This window comes from Bombina bombina, chromosome 7, assembly GCF_027579735.1.
Source record: "Bombina bombina isolate aBomBom1 chromosome 7, aBomBom1.pri, whole genome shotgun sequence".
NCBI classification, from domain to species: Eukaryota; Metazoa; Chordata; class Amphibia; order Anura; family Bombinatoridae; genus Bombina; species Bombina bombina.
The window spans coordinates 209,401,605-209,424,099 of NC_069505.1; the positions used below are offsets into that span (position 1 = coordinate 209,401,605).

Here is a 22,495-nt window from a genome sequence, read left to right on the forward strand (position 1 = left end):
TTCCTCCATAGGGGCCTCTTGGTTAACACAGAGGGCCCGGGCCGGACGATATGACCCAGAGGGGTAATTGTAATTCCTGGGTGTCTGGTGCGTATTAAGGGGGCAGCTAGCCATGAAATGCCCTGGTTGCTTGCATCGGTGGCAAGTCGGTCTGGGACGCTCAGAGCTGTTATTGGGTGGTCCTGAGTGTCGGGCAGGCCCTGCGGGCACCGGGGCTCGGAATTCAGCACGAGGGGGTGCACGGTAAACCTCTCTGGGTTCGACCCGTGCTGGAGCTCGGTAGTTTGTGGGTTCGTGAAGACGGGAGTCATAATGTTCATCGGCCCATTTGGCTGCTTCTTCTAAGGTAGAAGGCCGCCTGTCTCGCAGCCATTCCTTCCCTTGCTGTTCCATGCCATTATAAAAATGTTCTAAGAGAAACAATTGTAAAATTTCCTCACCAGTCACCGCTTTACTTCCGCTCATCCAGTGATTTGCCGCTCTCCGCATTCGGTGTGCCCATTCCATATGGGTATCGTTAGGCTTCTTTTTCGTGCCCCGAAACTGTCGGCGATACGTGTCCGGAGTTACCGCGTACCGTCGCAACAGTGTCTCCTTAACTAGCTCATACTGTGTCACTTCCTCAGCACCCAGAGTACGAAAGACTTCCAGGGCTCGCCCGGATAGTTTCCCAGACAATATCGTGGGCCACTCTCTGTTGGGAATCTGGTGCAGGGCACATTGCCTTTCGAAGTCCGCCAAATATTCATCAATCCCTGTCTCGCTCTCTAGGAAGGGTCGAAATGCAGCATAGGGTATCTTGGGCCTCCCAGCATTTTCGACTGGGATGATTACCTGCGGGGCTTCAGCATTGCGGTGTGCGTTCGCTAGGTTGAGTTCGTGGGCTCGAGTCTTTCGTATATCCTCGTCCGCTTCCGCCATCAACTGCTGTATCAATTCCATGGAGGGGTTCGGCCCGTACAGTGAGAGCCTCTCCCGAACAATCCTGTTTTTTTCGTCACTAATCGTGGTTGGTGTTTCCGCCATTGTGAAGCTCTGATCGAGTTCGGTCAATTCTGCGATCAGCTCTCTCCTCGGCCGGTTGCTGGCGTACCCCCCTCTGCTTTCAAGTAAATCCTTTAGGGTTGTACGCTTCAATTTTTCGTAAGCGCTCTCCATCCGTTCTGTACCTCTCCTAGGAAATCCAGGAAAATCCCACCGCTGCCGCCAAATGTTATGGTTACCCTTAGTCTCGCTGAGAGATGGACCCCTTAGTAGCCTGGATCCCTATTGCTGAAGAGGGGAGAAGCTGCTTTCCATAGTATTCTATATGAGTCTCGCAACTGTAGAATAATCCCCCTTAGCTGTAGTACAGCTAGGATACCCTTCTGCCCACAAAAACGAGTCAACGCTGCGATTGAGGGTCAACCAAGAACTCAGGACTGGGATGCCCAGCCTGCTTTTTATTGAGGTTACATGCACACAGGGCACTCCCGGGGGGGGGGGGAAGCATAAAATCCCCCCTCACACATTTAGATAGAGAGACAATGTCCTTTGACAGGCCACAATAGGATTACAGTACTTCAGATAACAAGTTACACATAAGAAAACAATGCAGTTCATCTTATCAATTAGCAGTCTGACTCCGGAGGTGATTAGACAATGGGAATGTTTATCACTAAACTTAATTAGAGCTGAGGCCAGCAAACTTGTATTTAGAAAATAGTTTCTAAAAGCTGAAAAAAAAGTTAACTCTTTATGAAATGATACTTGTTACGGTTTTCTTGGAGCCCTTCTTAGGCGCTGGCTTGGCTGGTTCAGGCATTGCTGCTGGGAAATAAGCTCTTCACAACAAAATAACTAATGCTTCTGTAACAGAGATCATTCAGACTTATCACAGAGGATAAATCTGGACTCCCTGGCAAGAGTTTCTCTTTCGTAGTGGTTTTCTCAGGGCACTTGCTTCCTGAGACCTTCCTGGGTGATTGTGACTACGGAGACTATGGAGGGAGCAGTTTGGGGATTTCTAAAAGCTCAGGGCCTGTGGACTCGAAAGGAGTCTTATCTTCCCATGAACATCTTGGAGTTGAGAGCAATCTTCTATGCCTTGAAAGCTTGGCCTCAATATCTTTAGTCCGGTTTATCAGATTTCGATCGGACAACAACACCTCAGTTGCCTAAATCAACCATCAGGAAGGAACTCAGAGTTCCTTGGCTATGAAGTAGGTGACTCGCATCAAGGATAAAGCTTCTGTGGAATCTCAGTGGGCAGAGGCTCACGATTGTTTCCTATCTGCCATCCACATCTCAGGAGTGAACGATTAGGATGCAGATTTTCTGAGCAGACAGACTTTCATCCCGAGGAGTGGGTTGTCCATCCGGAAGTGTTCTCCAGGATAACCCTCATGTGGGGGGTTCCGGAGTTGGATCTGATGGCGTCTCGTCAGAATGCCAAGCTTCCAAAGTACAGTTCAAGGTCAAGAGATCCTCCGGCCGCCCTGATAGTTGTTCTGGCAGTTCAGAGGGTTTTCGATCTAGCATTTCTTTTCCTCCATTTGCTCTCCTTCCACGAATCATTGCTCGTATCAAGCTGGAGAGAGCATCTGTGATTCTAATAGTTCCTGCCTGACATCACAGGATCTGGTTTGCAGATCTGGTGAAGATATTATCTTTTCCACCTTGGAAGTTTCTTCTGAGGAAAGACCTTCTAACTCAGGGTCCTTTCCTCCATCCAAATCTGATTTCTCTGAAGCTGACTTCTTAGTGATTGAATGGCTAGTTCTATCTAGACGTGGTTTTTTGGAAGCGGTCATTGATACTATGCTTCGGGCTCGTAATCTTGTTACTCGCAGGATTTACCATAAGGTATCACGTAAATATCTTTTGGTGCGATGCTATAGGCTTCTCCTTGAGTCAGGTGAGGATTCCTCAAATTTTTGTCGCTTCTTCAGGTTGGTCTGGAGAAAGAGTTGTTAGTCAGTACCCTGTAGGATCAGGTTTCTGCTCTGTCTATTCTTTTCCACAAACGTCTGGCAGATTTCCCAGATGTTCAAGTTTTTGTTCAGGCCATGGTCAGATTCAGGCCTGTGTTTAAATCGGTTGCTCCTCCTTGGAGCCTTAACCTAGTTCTTATAGTTTTGCAGCAGGCTCCATTTGAGCCAATGCATGTTGTTATTAAGTTGTTATCTTGTAAAGTTTTGTCTCTCCTTACTGTTTCTTCCGCTCGCAGAGTTTCTGAGTTTTCAGCTCTGTAGTGCGATTCACTGTACCTTATTTTTCATGCAGATAAGGCGGTCCTTCATACTACATTGGGGTTTCTCCCTAAGTTACTGTCAGATCTAAACATTAATCAGGATTTTGTTGTTCCTACTTTTTGTCCTACTGCTTCTTTTCATAAGGAATGTCTTTTGCATAACTTGGATGTGGTGCATGCTCTAAAATTTTACCTTCAAGCCTCTAAGGATTTTCGGTAAACTTCTGCCCTGTTTGTTTTCTCTGTAAAGCGTAAGGGTTAGAAGGCCACTTCTACTACTCTTTCCCTCTGGTTAAGACGTATGATTCAATTTGCTTATAAGACTGCTGGTCAGCAGCCTCCTGAGAGAATTATGGCTCATTCCACTAGGGCTGTCTCCTCTTCTTAGGCTTTCATAAATGAAGCTTCTGTGGAACAGATTTACAAGGCGGCAACATGGTCCTTTTTGCATACTTTTTCTAAATTCTATAAATTTGATACTTTTGCCTCGGCTGGGGACTCCTTTGGGTAAAGGTTCTTCATGCGGTGGTGCCTTCTGTTTAGGTTCTCCTGCCTTGTTCTCCTTCCCTGTTCATTCCGTGTCCTCTAGCTTGGGTATTGTTTCCCACTAATAATTGGAATGATGATGTGGACTCTCCATGTCATAGGAAAGAAAACAAAATGTATGCTTACCTGATAAATTTCTTTCTTTCCGAACATGGAGAGTCTACGACCCCATCCTCTTTTTCATTATAATTTGGCAGTTTTTTGGGGTAAACCTCAGGCACCTTTTTCACCCTTATGTTCTTTTTCCATTTCCCTTCGGCTGAATGACTGGGGATTATGGGTAAGGGCAGTTACACTTAACAGCTTTGCTGGGGTGCTCTTTGCCTCCTGCTGGCCAGGAGTTGAATATCCCACTAGTAATTGGAATGACGTTGTGGACCCTCCATGTCCAGAAAGAAAGAAATGTATCAGGCAAGCATACATTGTGTTTATGTTCTCCTTTGTATGTTCCAGGCTTTATTGCAATACATATGAACAGATGCATTTTTTGCAGTGCTTTGCATTTCAAAATTCTGTTTTATGCCCCTTTAAGTCTATGCAACCAGTCTTAAAGGGACAGTAAACATGTTGGCGTTACAAGACCTTCCGGATGTCTTGCTATAGAATAATATATCAGCTAAAGGTTTTTATAACAAATTATCATCCTTTTTACAGCAATTGTTTTTTAATTGACAAACTTCACCGACCATTTGCCTTATTTAGAGAAGCCAATTTGAGCTTTAGTCAGCAGACAACAAGGCTAACCACAGTCATAACTTTAGTATAAAGTACATTGTTTTGTAGTTGTATATTGCAACGTTGTGTCATTGCGCATAACTAATATTGTAAAGTGTTTACTGCCCCTTTAAGTGATATGCCAGCTCTCCATGTTTGTAAATACATTTTTTACATAACGTTAAGGAGATTATCTTATGGTTTTCTTAGTTTTTACTTTCTTATTTTTTATGAAAGGGCCATAATGGTCAAAAACACTACATGCTCTAATCAGTTAGACAGTGTCATTTTACCATTTGAGACTATGCAGGGTTTAAACACAGAGTAGAAGTGCCGCTGAGGACCCGCACTGCACTGCAAGCAGAAGCCGGCACTGATCAATCAGTAACATGCTGGTTGCACTTGTGCTGTGTGTTTTACACTTTTGTGGGGGTCGATAGTCTCTTAACAGATTAGTGCATGTCGTTTTTCAACTATTATGGCCCTTTAAGGTAAATATATTTATATTGTCTGATATGAGCACTCAATGAGAAAAAGGTTTTATTTATTTTATAAACTGTAGTTATTTCATTTGCTTTTTCTATAGGAAAATCCAAATCCTCACATGGCATTTCAGAAAGTTCCAAAGCCAACTGAAGGATCCCACTTACGAGTTCATATTCTTCCCTTTCCAAAAATTAATGACCTCAAAGTTCAAGAACTTATCCAAGAAAGTCTCTCCAAAAATCAAAATGCCAGCCTGTCCGCTCGTGTTGAAAAGAAATGTGTTGTTCCTGCTGGGTCTCCTGTTGGTACGTTCTTTTTAATCATCTATTTGGTTTGAACACTTGAAATTATATTGGCATAACCTTCAACAATCTTAAGTTTTGTTTTTGTTTGTTTTTTTCCAGTTAAGATTCAGATGAAGGTAAAATGCCACGTTGCTTTCTCTAGTGTGATTAAACCCTGTTATATAAAAATAATTCCTCTGGGGTTTAGCTTAACAAGTAAAAACACATTTGACATAGGACAAATGACTAAACATGCTGGATATTTTTACAATATAGTTAGTTTAATAGTTTGGCGACCCTGTAATGAATAGCTTATAAAATAAATATATGCATATTTAACATCCATAATGTCAACATGACACTAAAGACGATAGGAAGACCTTATATAAAGTGCTTTCAGAGCGTATCCCAAGAGCAGCCAGTAAAGTGTCACAGAGCTTCCCTAGCTGCCTTCATAGCACGTGCACAAGACTTTCAGGCCATCTATATGCGCATTAGCTAACAAGCACATGACCATTCATACATACAAATATGCTTTTAATCTTATTTAAAAGACACTGATGTGTGTTTGACACTTTTATCTTCCTTACTCAGGTGTCTTCACAATGTACCAACTAATGCCGCACATTATTTGTACAGTGAGGTAACTTTAATCACACAAAATGTCAGTGAAAACCAGACACACATTTTCACCGTATTATGTTACCTTCAAGCATGCATGCTGACTATTCTACTCTACAGAATGTTGTGATGATGTACAAATAAATAATAACACAATTATAAAAAATAATTCTTTACAATTAATTGATTCTATTTTGTAATCCACATACCATAATTTTTATGTTTTCTTTCATAAACTGGTGAGAACATCATATGAGATGATATTTCCTGTCAAGCAGGCAGTGGCAATAAAAACAGTAATTCCCTACTGCATACAGTTAATGTTTTTGCCTCTGGAGGGAGACAGGGAATTCGGAGGTGCTTCTGATTATTCATGTTGTTGAAATGGGTCCTGTAACAGATTTGAGACCTGTTATCACCTCAATATGTTATGAAAGAAAACAACACGTGTGCTTACATAATACATTATTTCTATTATGGGGTGGAGGAAAGCTCTGAAATGTAGGGTTTTGTAATCCCAAAGGTGATAATCGTGTGTACTCTCGCCGTCATGAAAGTATCCGGTAAGCATACCTTTATGTTTTTAAGACATGCCCCAGTTAAACCTAAAGGGAAATAATGGAGCTATAAAAAAATGCTTTAATTTGCTAGAGCATTTTATCATTGCGTTGTTGCTCGCATATGTTTGATGGACTGGCCCAGGGAGATGCTGCGGGTGAGGCTGGCACATAGAGAGGTAGCAGGTGAGTCTGATACCGCCATAGTCTGTTAAATCCCTGCAATGGGTTTCAATACATTGTTAAAGTCTAGCATTGTACTTCTGGGCTGGAGTTGAACACTGCTGCTGAGTCAATCAGGGGCAGCTTATGTGCATAGCTGCAAATCACTGGCCATATTAAGCTCACATACTTTTCAAAATTACTTTAAGTATGTAAAATGCCCTTGGCAGGTGTTAAACACATAGTTCTGTTAGAGCAATCATGTAATAATATAATGCTCTAGCACATTCCAGCATTTTTTTTTTTTACACTGTTCCATCTGTTTTCTACACAGTTTTTTTTTTTTTTTTTTTTTTTTTTGAAAACTGACTTTATTGTGTAAAATATATAGCATACAAAGAGAAAACTAAGTTTAGAGTTTACAATGTACATTCTAGGAGACGCAGCTCCCTTCAAACTGAATGATATTGTCAGTTATAGTTTATCTTAAACAGGTATTAATGAGTGTAAAGAAGGAGGGTAAACTCCCCTCTTTTGTGTTTAAACCCAAGTGGGTGCTAATAACATTGCTTGAAAACTAGGAAGGGATAGAAGAGAAAAGGAATAAAAGGGGTTTGAAGAAAGAAAGAAAGCGAGAGAGAAAGAAAAGATTAGAATGCTGATCCACCCTGCCAAGGTAGATATTTTACAAAGGACGGTATGTTGCCCATTGCCCTTGTCACGCAGAACCCTGTCATGGAGTTATAAACGTCATTATTATAAGTAGAACCAAATGAGGGGTGCCCATACCCATGATTGAAACTTCGCCCTATCCCTGTGTATTATATTGTAAATATTAACCTGACTGATTGCCTATGCTGGTATTTGAGTTTTGAGATAACATTCCCACGTAGCTAGCATTTCTGCGTATACGTCCATTTTGTCATTTTTCATATAAAAGTATTCCTCCAGTTCTAGGAGTTCCGATACCCTAAGCGACCACATCGTTATTGGTGGGGCTGTCCTACTCTTCCAGTTTTTTGCTATTAAAAATGTAATGCTATTCGTCAACACGTAAAATAGCTTTTTATGGGGTTTATGTTTTATGTTAGGGGGGTTGCATTGCAACCACAACAGGGGGTCCAGAGGAAACTGAACCTCTAGTATTGATTCTATTTCAGTAATGACTAATCTCCAGAATGTTTGGATGGTGTTACACCACCACCACATGTGAGCCATGTTGCTGCCACCATAGCCACATCTCCAACAGCAGTCTGATCTATGGGGGAAGAGGTGATGGATTTTCCTAGGTGTAAAGTACCAACAATGTAGTATCTTTAAGTTCAGTTCCACTACGGAGAGCGAGACTGAAGTTTTTGTGATGTTTTGGAAGATTGATGTGCCAGTTTGAGGAAGTATTATGATTCCTAAGTCATCCTCCCATTTCTCAAGATATGGTGTGACATAGCCTGGAGTGTTTGTTGTGAGTATTTGATAAATCAACGAGAGTGTGTGGGATATCGGAGGGGCCCTGGTACAAAGTGATTCAAAGTTTGTTAGTGGCCTAACCATGTTTCTACTCTGCTCATGCGACAAGATAAATCGGTTAACTCTGTGGTAATTAAACCAGTTATGGAAGTAGGTGTACCCTTTGTCTAATAGTTCGCTTTGGGAGAGGATTTTGTCTCCCGATGTTATTTTGCAAACTGGGAAGTCACGGATGTTAGAGTCTGCTAAAGTTGTCAGGATAGTGTGGCCAATTGTAAATTGACCGTTTTCTATGAGTGAGGTGAGGGGGGACGGTTTGGAGGAGGTGTGTGTGGTTTTGGAAAGGACTCGTTCCCAAACTTAATAGGTTTCCCTGACTAAAGGAGTGCTATGTATCTTTTTGTAGTGAGTTTTCTCCAAACTCCAACATATTCTGCCCAAGTGGGAAGTACCAGATACTAAATGTTCTAGTTGTACCCATCTTTTGTGATCGTGGTGAATGTGCCAATCTATTATTCTTTGCAAAAAGATGGATTGTCTGTAAAGCGCTATATTAGGAATACCCAGTCCTCCCTGCGACTTAGGTTTTTGCATAATGTTCTGATTGATTCTAGGAGGTTTTCTGGCCCACACAAAGTCACTAAATGCTTTTTGAATACTTGCAAGGTATGATGTTGGTAAAGGAATAGGTAGTGCTTGCATGATGTATAGTAGTCTTGGGAAAATATTCATTTTAAGGGTGTTTATTTTACCTGACCATGAAAGTCTTTTGGATAGCCAGGATGATAGGTCTCTAACTATAGTTTTTTTAATAGGTTCGTAGTTTTTGGTAAAGATTTCTTCTAGTGTAGCTGCTAATTCTATACCTAGATAGTGTAGTGAGTTTTTGCACCAGGTAAAGGGAGTCATTTGTTTAACCCTGAGTAGAGTGGCCTTATCTAGATTAATATTTAGTACCTCAGATTTTGTAGAATTGATCTTAAAGTTGGAGAGTTTGTGAAACTGTTGGAAGTCGTGTAGTAGTGGGGGAATAGAGTGTTCTGGTTCAGTAAGTGTGAATAAAATGTCGTCTGCAAAAAGGGAAAGGACATATGATTGTGACCCTATTTGTATCCCTTTTATGTTTGGATTTTGCCTTATCTTAGATGCCAGGGCTTCGATAAAGCAGGCAAATAAAAGAGGAGATAGGGGGCATCCCTGACGGGTTCCATTGGTTATTTTAAAAGGGGCAGATAAAGTTCCGTTCAAGGATATCCTGGCGTTGGGGTGAGAGTAAAGGGAAAAAATTCTATCTAATATTTTAGGGCCGAAGCCCATAGACTCCAAGGTGGCACGTAGATATGACCAGTCAACACGGTCAAAGGCCTTTTCTGCATCAATAGACAGCAGGATCCCTTGGGTGCCTCTGTCTTGTAGAAATTGGATGAGGTTCAAGGCCCTGACCGTGTTGTCCTTAGCCTCTCTCTGTGGGATAAACCCCACCTGGTCCTGGTGGATTATCTCTGGTAGCAGGCAATTCATACGGTTCGCCAATACTTTCGCATAAATGTTTAAGTCAGTGTTTAGGAGCGATATTGGTCTATAATGTGATGGGTGATCTAAAGTTTTATTAGGTTTAGGTAATAAGATAATATGGGCCTCCAATGCCCTAGAGGAAAATGATTTGGATTCATCTATATAATTGATTAAAAGGGTAAGATGGGGAAGTAGTTCCTCCTGGAATTGTTTGTAGTATTTGTTACTAAATCCGTCAGGACCAGGGGATTTGCCATTTGGAAGGTCTTTAATAACTGTTTTGATTTCTTCCAGAGTTATAGGTTCTTCTAATTGGGATTTCTGTTGGGAGGAGATTTGGGGAAGATGGAGGTCTGCCAAGAATTTAGTGATTGCTTGGGATTTAATGTCCTGTGCTAGGGGTGAGCCGTTTGGTGAATTATTTAGGTTATAGAAATTTTGGAAATAGTCTCTAAATGTATTTGCTATAGATTTGGAGGTGAAAAGTTCCTTATTGTGATCATCTTTTATATGTAAAATGTAAGATTTGTGTGTTTTTTGTTTTAAATAGCGTGCCAACAAGCGGCCTGGTTTATTCCGCCCTTCGTAATTTGATTGTTGTAGTTTTAGGGATAGACTTTTGTGTTCTTTGTTGTAGTAGGCAGCTAATTTATTCCTCTCCAATTGTAAAGCATCCTGTAACTGTTGGTCTGAAGGTTTTTTTTTATGGTCCTGTTCTAAGGCTGCTATAATGGTTAACAGGGTATTTAGGTATATACGCTTTTTTTTCAATAGAGAGGCTTTAATACCTATGAACTCCCCTCTCAGCACACATTTGTGAGCTTCCCATATATTATCTTGGCTTAGATCTTGGGTGGTATTAAAGGAAAAGTATTCAGTGATGGCTTTTGCTATGTGTTGTGTTACCAAAGGGTCTGCCAGCAAATGGTCATCTAGTCTCCAAATGAAATCACGAATCGGTTTAGTAGGCCAGGTGAGTGTACCTATGACCGCTGCGTGGTTTGACCAAGTGAGAGGGGAGATTTGGGTGTTGTGGAAAAGTGCCAGGCCGGTAACGTCAGTAAGAATATAATCAATTCTGGTGTAGCGTTTATGAGGGTAGGAGTAAAACGTATAGTCTCTGGATTCTGGGTTAGAGACCCTCCAGAGATCATGGACAACTATTTTCCTGAGATGAGCGTTAGTACGTTTAATCTGGGAGGTTGGTATTGAAGAGTGTGAGGTCGAGCAGTCCAAATGAGGGTTTAGAGGTATGTTCAGGTCCCCACAAAGTATCAGGACACCTTTTTGGTGCTCTAGAATTAGATTAGTGACTAATTTAATAAATTTGGATTGGTTGGAATTCGGTGTGTAAATGGAGACTAAAGTTACTGGGCGCCCATATAAGAGGCCTACTAATATAAGATATCTGCCTTCTTTGTCTTTGACCGATGTGATAACGGAAAAGGGGATGTGTTTCTTAATTAGGATCCCTACTCCATTCTTTTTGGAATGTGAGTGAGATGCATAGAAGCATGTGCCAAATTTAAATGTGAAAGTTTTTGGTTCTTTACCTTTAAGGAAATGGGATTCTTGTATGAACACAATATCAGTTTTTTGCCTTAAAAAAATCTCGTAGCGCATGATGTCTTTTAGTCGGGATGTTAAGCCCTTTAGCATTTATGGTTTGAATTCTAATAGAGTCAAGGGGCTTGTGGGTGGTATGAGAGCTAAGCATAGAGGTGCAGGGAGGAGTACCTTATGGGTTTTACTGACATGAAAGAATCATGGGAAAAAGTTACGTAATGTTCACTTGTGGCGTGGCAATTCAGGACAGTTAGGTCAGCAGAGAAAGAGAGAAGAAAGGAAAGAGACATAGAGAAAAGACACAGCAACAATCTTGTAGTCAACAAGAAAAACATTGTTGAGGTTGCGTTTCGCAAACTTTGGCAATTAATAAGCAAAAGGAGGTGCATTAAATAACATATCCTTGAAATACAAACATTTCTATTGATATACAGTGACAAACATCACTAACCTGTGAAAAAAAGTAAAAAAAAGAACAAGAAAAGGAAACAAACAGGAGTGCAACAACCACCTCCCCCATTTCTATAAGTCAAACTGATTTACTTATTGGTCGTCCTGCCAATAGAGCTGAGTACTCTCCCAGGTCCTATGATTACTTTCAAGAGAGGGTCTTTTGACCCCCTGTAATAAAGGGGGGAGGACTTCCTTGGTGTTACTTAAGGTGTGGAGATGGCTAGGGGGATGGGTTATTTCTTAGACTAAGCTGATGACATTTAAGCCTATAGAGGGGTTATGGCAGTATGACCGCTATGTATATAGAAAAAAAACATTCTGTGGACAATTACACGTATGATTAACCATAAATTATCCACGATCCTGACCCTTTAGACCCAGTAACAGTGCACATTGGCAGGTTAAGGAAAAAGACCCTGTTAAAGGTCATAACAGTAAACATCTACAATTATCATACGACCTGTACTCAGTGTCCATGAGATCAAGTGGAGCAATGTCCCAAGCAAGATTATATTTCCCTCAAATTACTGAGGGGTCTCTATGCTTCTTTTTAGCTACAAGAGTCCATCTGCCGTCACGCTGGCTGTGGCGGGGATCTTGAGGCTTGTGGTGTGAGTCTTGTGTCTGATGCTGCTGGCTTGGAAATGCCAGGTTGAGATTTTTAGATAAAGATTCAAGGTCCTCCAAGTCTTTGTAAATGAAAGTCTTTCCATCTTTTTGCACTAGGAGGCTAAACGGGTATCCCCATCTGTAACGGATACTGTTGTAGAGTGGAGGTAATAAATTTGAGAGAGCGTCTTTTTTTCAATTGTGGTAGGGCTCAGATCTTGGAAGATTTGTAGGGCTCTGTCTTGAAAGGTTATAGGGCTCTGTGTTCTGGCTTGTTTCCAGATGAGTTCTTTATGTTGGTAGAAGGCAAATTTCATAATGACATCTCTGGGGGGACTTTCGGGTTTAGGCTTAGGCCGTAAGGCTCTGTGAGCTCTTTCAAGTGCAGAGTCCGTTAAGTCCAGCGATGGTGCCATTAGTTTAAAGAGTTGCAGAAGGTATGTAAGTAAATTTTCGTGGGTGACGTCTTCAGGGATCCCTCTAATCCTCAAGTTATTGCGACGATTTCTATTATCAAGATCCTCCACTTTTAATTGTAAGTCCTGAATCATGGCGTCTTGGCAGTTAATGGTTTGGGTGTTATCACTGACTATAGACTCCAGATTTTCCTTCCCCTCCTCCAGGCATTCAACTCTGGAGCCCAGCTCGCCAATATCTTTTTTAATGGACGATAGTTCAGATTTAATAAAAGATTTTAGGTCGGCTATGTCCGATTTTGATGGGAGTGCAGCTATGGTAGCTTGGATTTGAGTTAGTTGTTCTGAGGAGGATTGAGGTGTCTGTTGAGAAGTTTGGGATGTCATAGTGTCAGATTGTATGGCGGCTGCTGTCTCAAAGTGCTGGTTTTGCTCCTGCAGGGTGAAGTAAGAGCTTACTGACGGTATTTCTAATTTATTTGCTCTTTTGGTCTGCCTGTTGGACTTCCTCGCTGCCATATGCAGAAAGGGTGAGGGTATAGTGGGGTGAGCGGTAATATCAAGGCAGATGTACTCTGTGGGCCCTGTAGTTGTGAATTGCAGCGATCTCTGCTGGGGTATATTATATTTCTAGCAGGGCGCTCTTAACCTTAGTTTGATCATATAAGTGAATATAGCATCTTGTAATTGTTAGATTTGCAGCTTATATGAAGGGGTAATTGTGTCCACAGGATGCTCAAAATGCCTCTGGGTGTAGTACCGTGTGCCTTTCAGATTAATGTGGTGTGGACCCACCTTTTTTGATAGAGAGCCTGCATAACGAATCTACCCAAGCATTTATGATTGGTTATGGGGTATGTAGCGTTGTGTTATGTGGCCGTTGTTACACCCAGCTCTGCTATGTGGTGTCAGGGATTGGAGCCATGCGGTGTGCTGCTACGCACATTCATTTAACTCTTCAAGCCGCTCTTACCCCAGTGATATACATGTTGGCTGTCAATTGTCCCTTTCCTCCTTTGTCGTAAGTGAAGTCACTGCAGTGGCTGAATGAACAGCGTTAACCTCTGGTCGAGGGAGCCGATAGTGATTCAGGCCCTGGTTTCAAGATGGCGACCGGGACTCGTTATGGAGCGATTCCAGAGCAATATCGCCGCGATCAGCGGTGTAAGGTGGTAGAATGTTGTCCCCAGTCTATAGCCGAGAGCTTCATCTAGGTTTTCTATGTTTTGCACCTGATTTGGTACAAGTTGTGAGCCAAAGAATTGCGAAAGGCTACGGAGCTACTCGTTCATGCGTCCGTCTCCATGAACGGTCACGCCCCGCCTCACATTCCAGCATTTTTTTTATTGCTCCTTTATATTATTTGCTTTATGCACAGTGATCTTGTTAAAACAAATCTCTGTCACTGAACAGTAGCAGTTTAATAGTCTTTTAATACTCACAAAAATGTATTCTTCCATAATTTGCGTTCTGTTTAAATTAAAAGGATAGATAGATGGATAGACAGGCAGATAGATAGAGACATGATAGACAGAGATAGAGAGAGAGATGGAGAGAGAGAGATGCTAGATAGATATAGATCATAGATAGATAGATACAGAGAGATAGACAGATATATAAGAAATAGAAAGTTATAGATTAGAGAGATAATAGAGATAGATAGATCATAGATAGATACACAGAGAGAGAGAGAGAGAGAGAGATGATAGACAAGAGATATATAGATAAGAGATAGATTGATAGATAATAGATAGATAGATATCTTATAGATAGAGAGATGATATAGAAATAGCTCATAGAAGGAGAGATAAGAAATTGATGATAGATACATGATATATATATAGATAGATAAATAGGAGATAAGATTGATTAAAGATAGATATATTATGTGTGTATGGGTTTTTCGCATGTTGTATTGTATCACTTTAAACCGAGTATAACTTATATATAATTAATGATTTACAATGAATTAAGAAATTGCATATTTCACATCAGAAGCATCTAAAATGTCATGTGATGCCTTGTTTAAAAGAGTAGATTTTCTTCTATTATATGAGGGATCTTGTGCCCCACTTAAAGGGACAGTACACTGTAAAATTGTTTTATCATTAATGTATTTTCAATGACTTGTTATACCAGCTGCAGAGTATAAAATATTTGAGAAATTGCATTTTCAGGTTTATTTGTATATATGAAGTAGCTGGTTTTGTGCTTTTAAACCACAGCCCATTACAATGAGTTGAACTTAAAGGTATTATCAGATCTCATTATGTTATAACTGTGTACACACACTGGCTTCATTATATTTTATTTGGCTGGAACACCAAAGCTCAATACATAGACAGAACAATGGACAATTATCATTTTATTGCTTAACTATCCTGCATCCTACTGAGAGTGTAACTTCTTCTGTTGGCTGTGTTTACTTAGGCTATTTAATAGCCTATACTCCAGTATCAAAACTTTCAGTATAGGTGGATATACCACAGGCTAAATTGGCTATTTCAAATGCTGAAATAGGAGTAAAGGAGCTACTTGTAAACAATTTAATACACTCTAGCAGGTAAAATGGATTATTGGCAATAATTTAAAGGGGAGAATTTTTTTGGATGAACTGTCCCTTTAATTTAAATGGGTCTCAGTTATTTTAGACATGTGGAAGGCTCCCCCCCCACTACCCAGTGGTGTACACTTGGACCCTTCATCTCTTTCTGAAATAATTTTATATAACGTATTTCTGTGTTTGATTAGCATAATCCAAATAAAAAATTCCTGTGGAAACTTTTTAGCTGGCAAAACTATCTCAGAAGAAAAAGAATCCCCATCATCTGTCCTGGTCAGTGAACATGTGGAGCATTGTGGCAAAAGCTGAATATTTTAGATGAAAATTATTTAACAGATGAAAATGGGTAGATGCAAATTCCCTTTTACCAATTTCCTAATGTAAATATGAACACATTCAGGCTCCTAACAATACTGTGAATGTCTAAAACATCTGTGTAAGTGGCTTAAAATCATTAGAAGTCAATAGTTACAAAAGTTGTTTTAAAAGGACACATTGACATGTGAATGCTAGACCTTATCCAGATGATGTAGATATACTGTAGCATTGATTTTCAGGAAATTGGTGTGTGCATTTAAAGTGACATTAAACTTGTGGGTACATTTACAGTAGCAGGGTTACTACTCACCATGCTATTGTTTTTCCTCTTATACCTGCAGCTTTCTTTAAAGGGACATTAAACACTTTGAGATGGTAATATAAATGATAAATTGTATATATAAAACAGCTCTGCAATATACTTTATTTATTTTGTCCTCTTTGCCTGTAATTCCATTCTGAAATTGTGAGCTTTTCAGTTCCTGTTAGAAATGGAAGTGCAGAACACTGTTAAATCCAGCACAACCATTGGCTGCACACTCTAGTGACCTATTTATAACTGTCTCTAATTGGCCACAGCAGAGAAGGTAACACAAGTTACAACATGGCAGCTCCCAGTGTTTTATAGACACAAAAACTTTACACTTATTTTGTCACTTTTTAAACAACTAATGCAACTTTAAAAATACATCTACATGTTAGTCATGGACTAATCTTTTCTTTGAATGCATCATTCTATCTAGCATGTATTTAGTGTTTAATGTCCCTTTAACCCTTTGAGTGTTAAGCACTTTCCCACCTGGGTGCTAAGCTGTTTTAAGTTTTTATTTATTTATTTTTTAAATATTTTTTTAACACTGTTTTAACACTGTTGGAAAGGTTAGGCTTCTAAGCAGCATGCCCCCTGCTCCTATACTTAACATTGTTAATTTTAAATAAAGTTGCACGGTGACGTCATCATGTCATTGCGCATGACGTCACCGCGCATAACGTGAAGCCACGGCGGTGCCTGTCACTATGCAGGCCCGATCGCTGGGGTAGGAGTGGGTGGGAGCCCCCAGACCTCCCTCAAGGTGGGAGAGTGGTAGCAATGGCCCTGAGCCGTCGTTAGCACCAGAGTGGGAAACTCTGCGACGGCTCAGATCCGTCGTTGGCACTTAAGGGGTTAAAGCGGTTTTCTTTCGTATAAAGATGATGATCCATAGGGCGCAATAACATGTTGGATACATTTCCCGCCATTAGGAGGAGGCCAAGAATCCACACGATCTTTAATAACCTCCCACCTCTCCTCAGTTCTGGCCTCACAGGAGAAGGCTGAGAATAGGGGTGTTAAAGCTACTTGCTTATGGATTAGTGTTTGGGAGCTCAGACCAATGTGAGACCCTTTGGGATATATCATTCACAAAGAAGACGGAAGAGGTTTCCTGCAAGCTGAATGATACAGGGACATAGGAATACCCTGTTATGTGCACAGTATATCTCTATGGGATTTCAGCCATAGCTACCCTTTAGGCGTCGCAGGGACTTGTCCTTAACCTCCCTCTGGGGGACAACAGTATTTCCTCAACTATATTCTGCAGTATCTGTACTAGTACTCGATAGGTTCTCTACTGGATACTGCTGTATCTCTGCGCCTGGTAAGGAATTGGAAGGGTGAAACTTCAAGTAAGTGATATACCACAGCACAGACACAGCCTAGAGGCTATTAGAAGGTACTCTGACACAGGTACAGCTTAGCTAGGGACCTTTAGCCTGCTCTCCTTCTGACAGATTTATTTTTCCAATTTCAGGTACCTAGCTGCCCTAGATCACTCTGGCAGGACATGCCTACAGTAATAGTGCCCATTTTAACCCTTCACAGCCCCTATTTTTGTCAATTGTAATTACATAGGTGACTGGCCCATTAAGAGAACCGTTAACTGCTTTGTGCAGTTAGTGGTTTTATTGTGAACACAAGAAAAGAACAGAGCGCAACCGCAACTCAAGGTAAAAGTTTTATTACTTTATCGAGCGCTAAAAACAAATTGCACTTACAAGAAGTTAGCAATATTCAAGCCTTTAGGTTTAACAATCCACTGGACCGCAATCTCTCTGATAGCCCTCCACGCTGGATTCAGATATGGCGTCTCCGGGAAGTCCGCAGGCTTAGGTGTAGGTGTTAATAACCAAAGAGTTAATAGTAAAAAGTACTTGTAAAAGCAATAAGTATTAATGTCTTCAACAGTGTCCCTTTATACAGTCTACGCGTTTCGTCCTCTTTATCGGGACTTTCTCAAGACTCCGCGTTTAATGTCCTAGTTCGCGGGGATCCTCTTCTTAAAACTCCAGCTACATTTCCATAGGTTGGAAAATGGACCAATCGCAAGCGCCAATCTGACACACCCATTCTCAATCCATGTCTCTCTGCTACGGTGAGTCAGATTGGAGCCGCCGGTCTCCACACTATTATTTTCATTCAGAACAACTGTTTGCCTAATATACATTTTACTATTAAGCCTAATGCATATACATGAATGGTACATAAATAAATCGAAACATATAAACACCAACTTATCATAATATCTTGCTTAAACATAACGGCTGTGAGGCTTCTACCTAAAATACACTTTGCTAAATGTTCTTACGGGGATATTAACATTTTCTTAAAGCAATATTAACAATACCTTCTCCCTTCTATTGCCTCCTATTACTGGTAATAGCGATGTACCAACACCAATCCTGATACTTGGGTAATATGTGCTAACCTAAAAATTTATATAAAGAAAATTATTATTAATTGCTTTTTTTTAAAAACATTGATTGGCAAGATTTAAAAATAATAATAAAGGATATTGTTTAAAAAATTAATTAATAATTATTATTTCTCCTGTTAAGTGTGGTCAGTCCACGGGTCATCATTACTTCTGGGATATTAACTCCTCCCCAACAGGAAGTGCAAGAGGATTCACCCAGCAGAGCTGCTATATAGCTCCTCCCCTCTACGTCACACCCAGTCATTCTCTTGCACCCAACTAATAGATAGGATGTGTGAGAGGACTGTGGTGATTATACTTAGTTTTATACCTTCAATCAAAAGTTTGTTATTTTATAACAGCACCGGAGTGTGTTGTTCCTTCTCTGGTAGAATTTGAAGAAGAATCTACCTGAGTTTTTTGTATGATTTTAGCCGGCGTAGTTAAGATCATATTGCTGTTCTCGGCCATCTGAGGAGTGAGGTAAACTTCAGATCAGGGGACAGCGGGCAGGTTAATCTGCAAAGAGGTATGTAGCAGCATATTATTTTCTGACAATGGAATTGACTGAGAAAATTCTGCCATACCGATATAATGTAAGCTCAGCCTTAAATGCAGTAGTAGCAACTGGTATCAGGCTGTCATGTATGTATATTTACACTTCAGTATTCTGGGGAATGGCACTTCACTGGGATAATACTGTATGCATAAGACTTTAGCCTAATTTGCAGTGACTAGCAACAGGCTTTCTAATGACATTTCATTTATTTGATGTTAAACGTTTTTGCTGGCATGTTAAATCGTTTAATTTTCTGAGGTACTGGGTGAAAAAATGTTTTGGGCACTGTTTTTTCCACTTGGCAGTCGTTTTATTTAATTTAAGACAGTTTACTGATCTCCCTCACTGTTGTGTGTGAGGGGGAGGGGCCTATTTTGGCGCTTTTGCTACGCATCAAAAAATTCAGTCAGAAGTCTCTTGTCTTACCTGCATGATCCGGTTCGTCTCTACAGAGCTCAGGGGTCTTCAAAACTTATTTTGAGGGAGGTAATCACTCACAGCAGAGCTGTGAGATTGTAACTGACTGTGATAAAAAACGTTTATTTCTGTACTTTTTTTCTGCTATTCAGGGTTAGTTATCCATTACTAATGGGGGCAATCCTTTGCTAAAATTGTGTTTTTGCCGGAAAGAATTTGATGTTATAGTTTCTCAGTTTATTATTTCTCAACTGTCATAACTTTTTTCTGTGCTTCTTAAAGGCACAGTACGTTTTCATATTATTTGTAAATTGCTTTGAAAAGTATTTCCAAGTTGCTAGTTTATTGCTAGTGTGTTAAACATGTCTGATTCAGAGGAATATCTCTGTGCTATATGTGCTAAAGCCAAAGTGGAGCCCAATAGAAATTTATGTACTAATTGCATTGATGCTACTTTAAATAAAAGTCAATCTGTACAAATTGAACATATTTCACCAAACAACGAGGGGAGAGTTATGCCGACTAACTCGCCTCACGTGTCAGTACCTGCATCTCCCGCTTGGGAGGTGCGTGATATTGTAGCGCCGAGTACATCAGGGCGGCCATTACAAATCACATTACAGGATATGGCTAATGTTATGACTGAAGTTTTGGCTAAATTACCAGAACTAAGAGGTAAGCGTGATCACTCTGGAGTGAGAACAGAGTGCGCTGTTGATAATAGGGCCATGTCTGATACTGCGTCACAGTATGCTGAACATGAGGACGGAGAGCTTCAATCTGCAGGTGACGGTTCTGATCCCAATAGAATGGATTCAGACATTTCTAATTTTAAGTTTAAACTCGAAAACCTCCGTGTACTGTTAGGGGAGGTATTAGCAGCTCAGAATGATTGTAACACCGTTGCAATCCCAGAGAAATTATGTAGGCTGGATAGATATTATGCGGTACCGGCGAGTACTGACGTATTTCCTATACCTAAGAGGCTTACAGAGATAATTACTAAGGAGTGGGATAGGCCCGGTGTACCCTTTCCCCCCCTCCTGTGTTTAGAAAAATGTTTCCAATAGACGCCACCACACGGGACTTATGGCAGACGGTCCCTAAGGTGGAGGGAGCGGTTTCTACTCTGGCTAAGCGTACCACTATCCCGGGGGAGGATAGCTGTGCCTTTTCAGATCCAATGGATAAAAAATTAGAGGGTTACCTTAAGAAAATGTTTGTTCAACAAGGTTTTATATTGCAACCCCTTGCATGTATTGCGTCTGCCGCGGCCGCTTTTTGGTCCGAGTCCCTGGAAGAGACTCTTGACTCAATAACTATAGATGAGATTTCAAACAAGCTTAAGACACTTAAGCTAGCTAATTCATTTATTTCGGATGCCGTAGTACATTTAACTAAACTTACGGCTAAGAATTCCGGATTCGCCATTCAGGCACGCAGAGCACTGTGGCTAAAATCCTGGTCAGCTGACGTTACTTCTAAATCTAAATTACTTAACATACCTTTCAAAGGGCAGACCTTATTCGGGCCCGGGTTGAAAGAAATTATCGCTGACATTACAGGAGGTAAAGGCCATGCCCTGCCTCAAGACAGAGCCAAACCTAAGGCTAGACAGTCTAATTTTCGTTCATTTCGTAATTTCAAAGCAGGAGCAGCATCAACTTCCTCTGCACCAAAACAGGAAGGAGCTGTTGCTCGCTACAGACAAGGCTGGATACCTAACCAGTCCTGGAACAAGGGCAAGCAGGCCAGGAAACCTGCTGCTGCCCCTAAGACAGCATGAATTGAGGGCCCCCGATCCGGGAACGGATCTAGTGGGGGGCAGACTTTCTCTCTTCGCCCAGGCTTGGGCAAGAGATGTCCAGGATCCCTGGGCGTTAGAGATCATATCTCAGGGATATCTTCTGGACTTCAAATCCTCTCCCCCAAAAGGGAGATTTCATCTGTCAAGGTTGTCAACAAACCAAATAAAGAGGCGTTTCTACGCTGTGTACAAGATCTTTTACTATTGGGAGTGATCCATCCGGTTCCGCGGTCGGAACACGGACAAGGGTTTTACTCAAATCTGTTTGTGGTTCCCAAAAAAGAGGGAACTTTCAGGCCAATCTTGGATTTAAAGATCCTAAACAAATTCCTAAGAGTTCCATCGTTCAAAATGGAAACTATTCGGACAATTCTACCCATGATCCAAAGGGGTCAGTACATGACCACAGTGGATTTAAAGGATGCTTACCTTCACATACCGATTCACAAGGATCATTACCGGTATCTAAGGTTTGCCTTCCTAGACAGGCATTACCAGTTTGTAGCTCTTCCATTCGGATTAGCTACGGCTCCAAGAATCTTCACAAAGGTTCTGGGTGCTCTTCTGGCGGTACTAAGACTGCAAGGAATTTCGGTAGCTCCGTACCTAGACGACATTCTGATACAAGCTTCAAGCTTTCAAACTGCCAAGTCTCATACAGAGTTAGTACTGGCATTTCTAAGGTCGCATGGATGGAAGGTGAACGAAAAGAAGAGTTCTCTCTTTCCACTCACAAGAGTTCCCTTCTTGGGGACTCTTATAGATTCTGTAGAAATGAAGATCTACCTGACAGAAGACAGGTTAACAAAGCTTCAAAATGCATGCCGTGTCCTTCATTCCATTCAACACCCGTCAGTGGCTCAATGCATGGAGGTAATCGGCTTGATGGTAGCGGCAATGGACATAGTACCCTTTGCACGCCTACATCTCAGACCGCTGCAATTGTGCATGCTAAGTCAGTGGAATGGGGATTACTCAGACTTGTCCCCTACTCTGAATCTGGATCAAGAGACCAAAAATTCTCTTCTATGGTGGCTTTCTCGGCCACATCTGTCCAGGGGGATGCCATTCAGCAGGCCAGACTGGACAATTGTAACAACAGACGCCAGCCTACTAGGTTGGGGCGCTGTCTGGAATTCTCTGAAGGCTCAGGGACAATGGAATCAGGAGGAGAGTCTCCTGCCAATAAACATTCTGGAATTGAGAGCAGTTCTCAATGCCCTTCTGGCTTGGCCCCAGTTAACAACTCGGGGGTTCATCAGGTTTCAGTCGGACAACATCACGACTGTAGCTTACATCAACCATCAGGGAGGGACAAGAAGCTCCCTAGCAATGATGGAAGTATCAAAGATAATTCGCTGGGCAGAGTCTCACTCTTGCCACCTGTCAGCAATCCACATCCCGGGAGTGGAGAACTGGGAGGCGGATTTCCTAAGTCGTCAGACTTTTCATCCGGGGGAGTGGGAACTTC

At 41.2% G+C, this 22,495-nt stretch overlaps 1 protein-coding gene across 1 annotated transcript in view; it reads left to right on the plus strand.

Annotated features, from left to right (window-relative positions):
* Nucleotides 1–22,495, plus strand: part of SBF2 (SET binding factor 2) — a 1,344,181-nt gene that overhangs the window by 737,560 nt on the left and 584,126 nt on the right. The window contains exon 14 of the mRNA XM_053720592.1: nucleotides 5,079–5,283. Coding sequence (XP_053576567.1) covers nucleotides 5,079–5,283 — 205 coding nt within the window. The remainder of the gene's footprint in view (nucleotides 1–5,078; nucleotides 5,284–22,495) is intronic.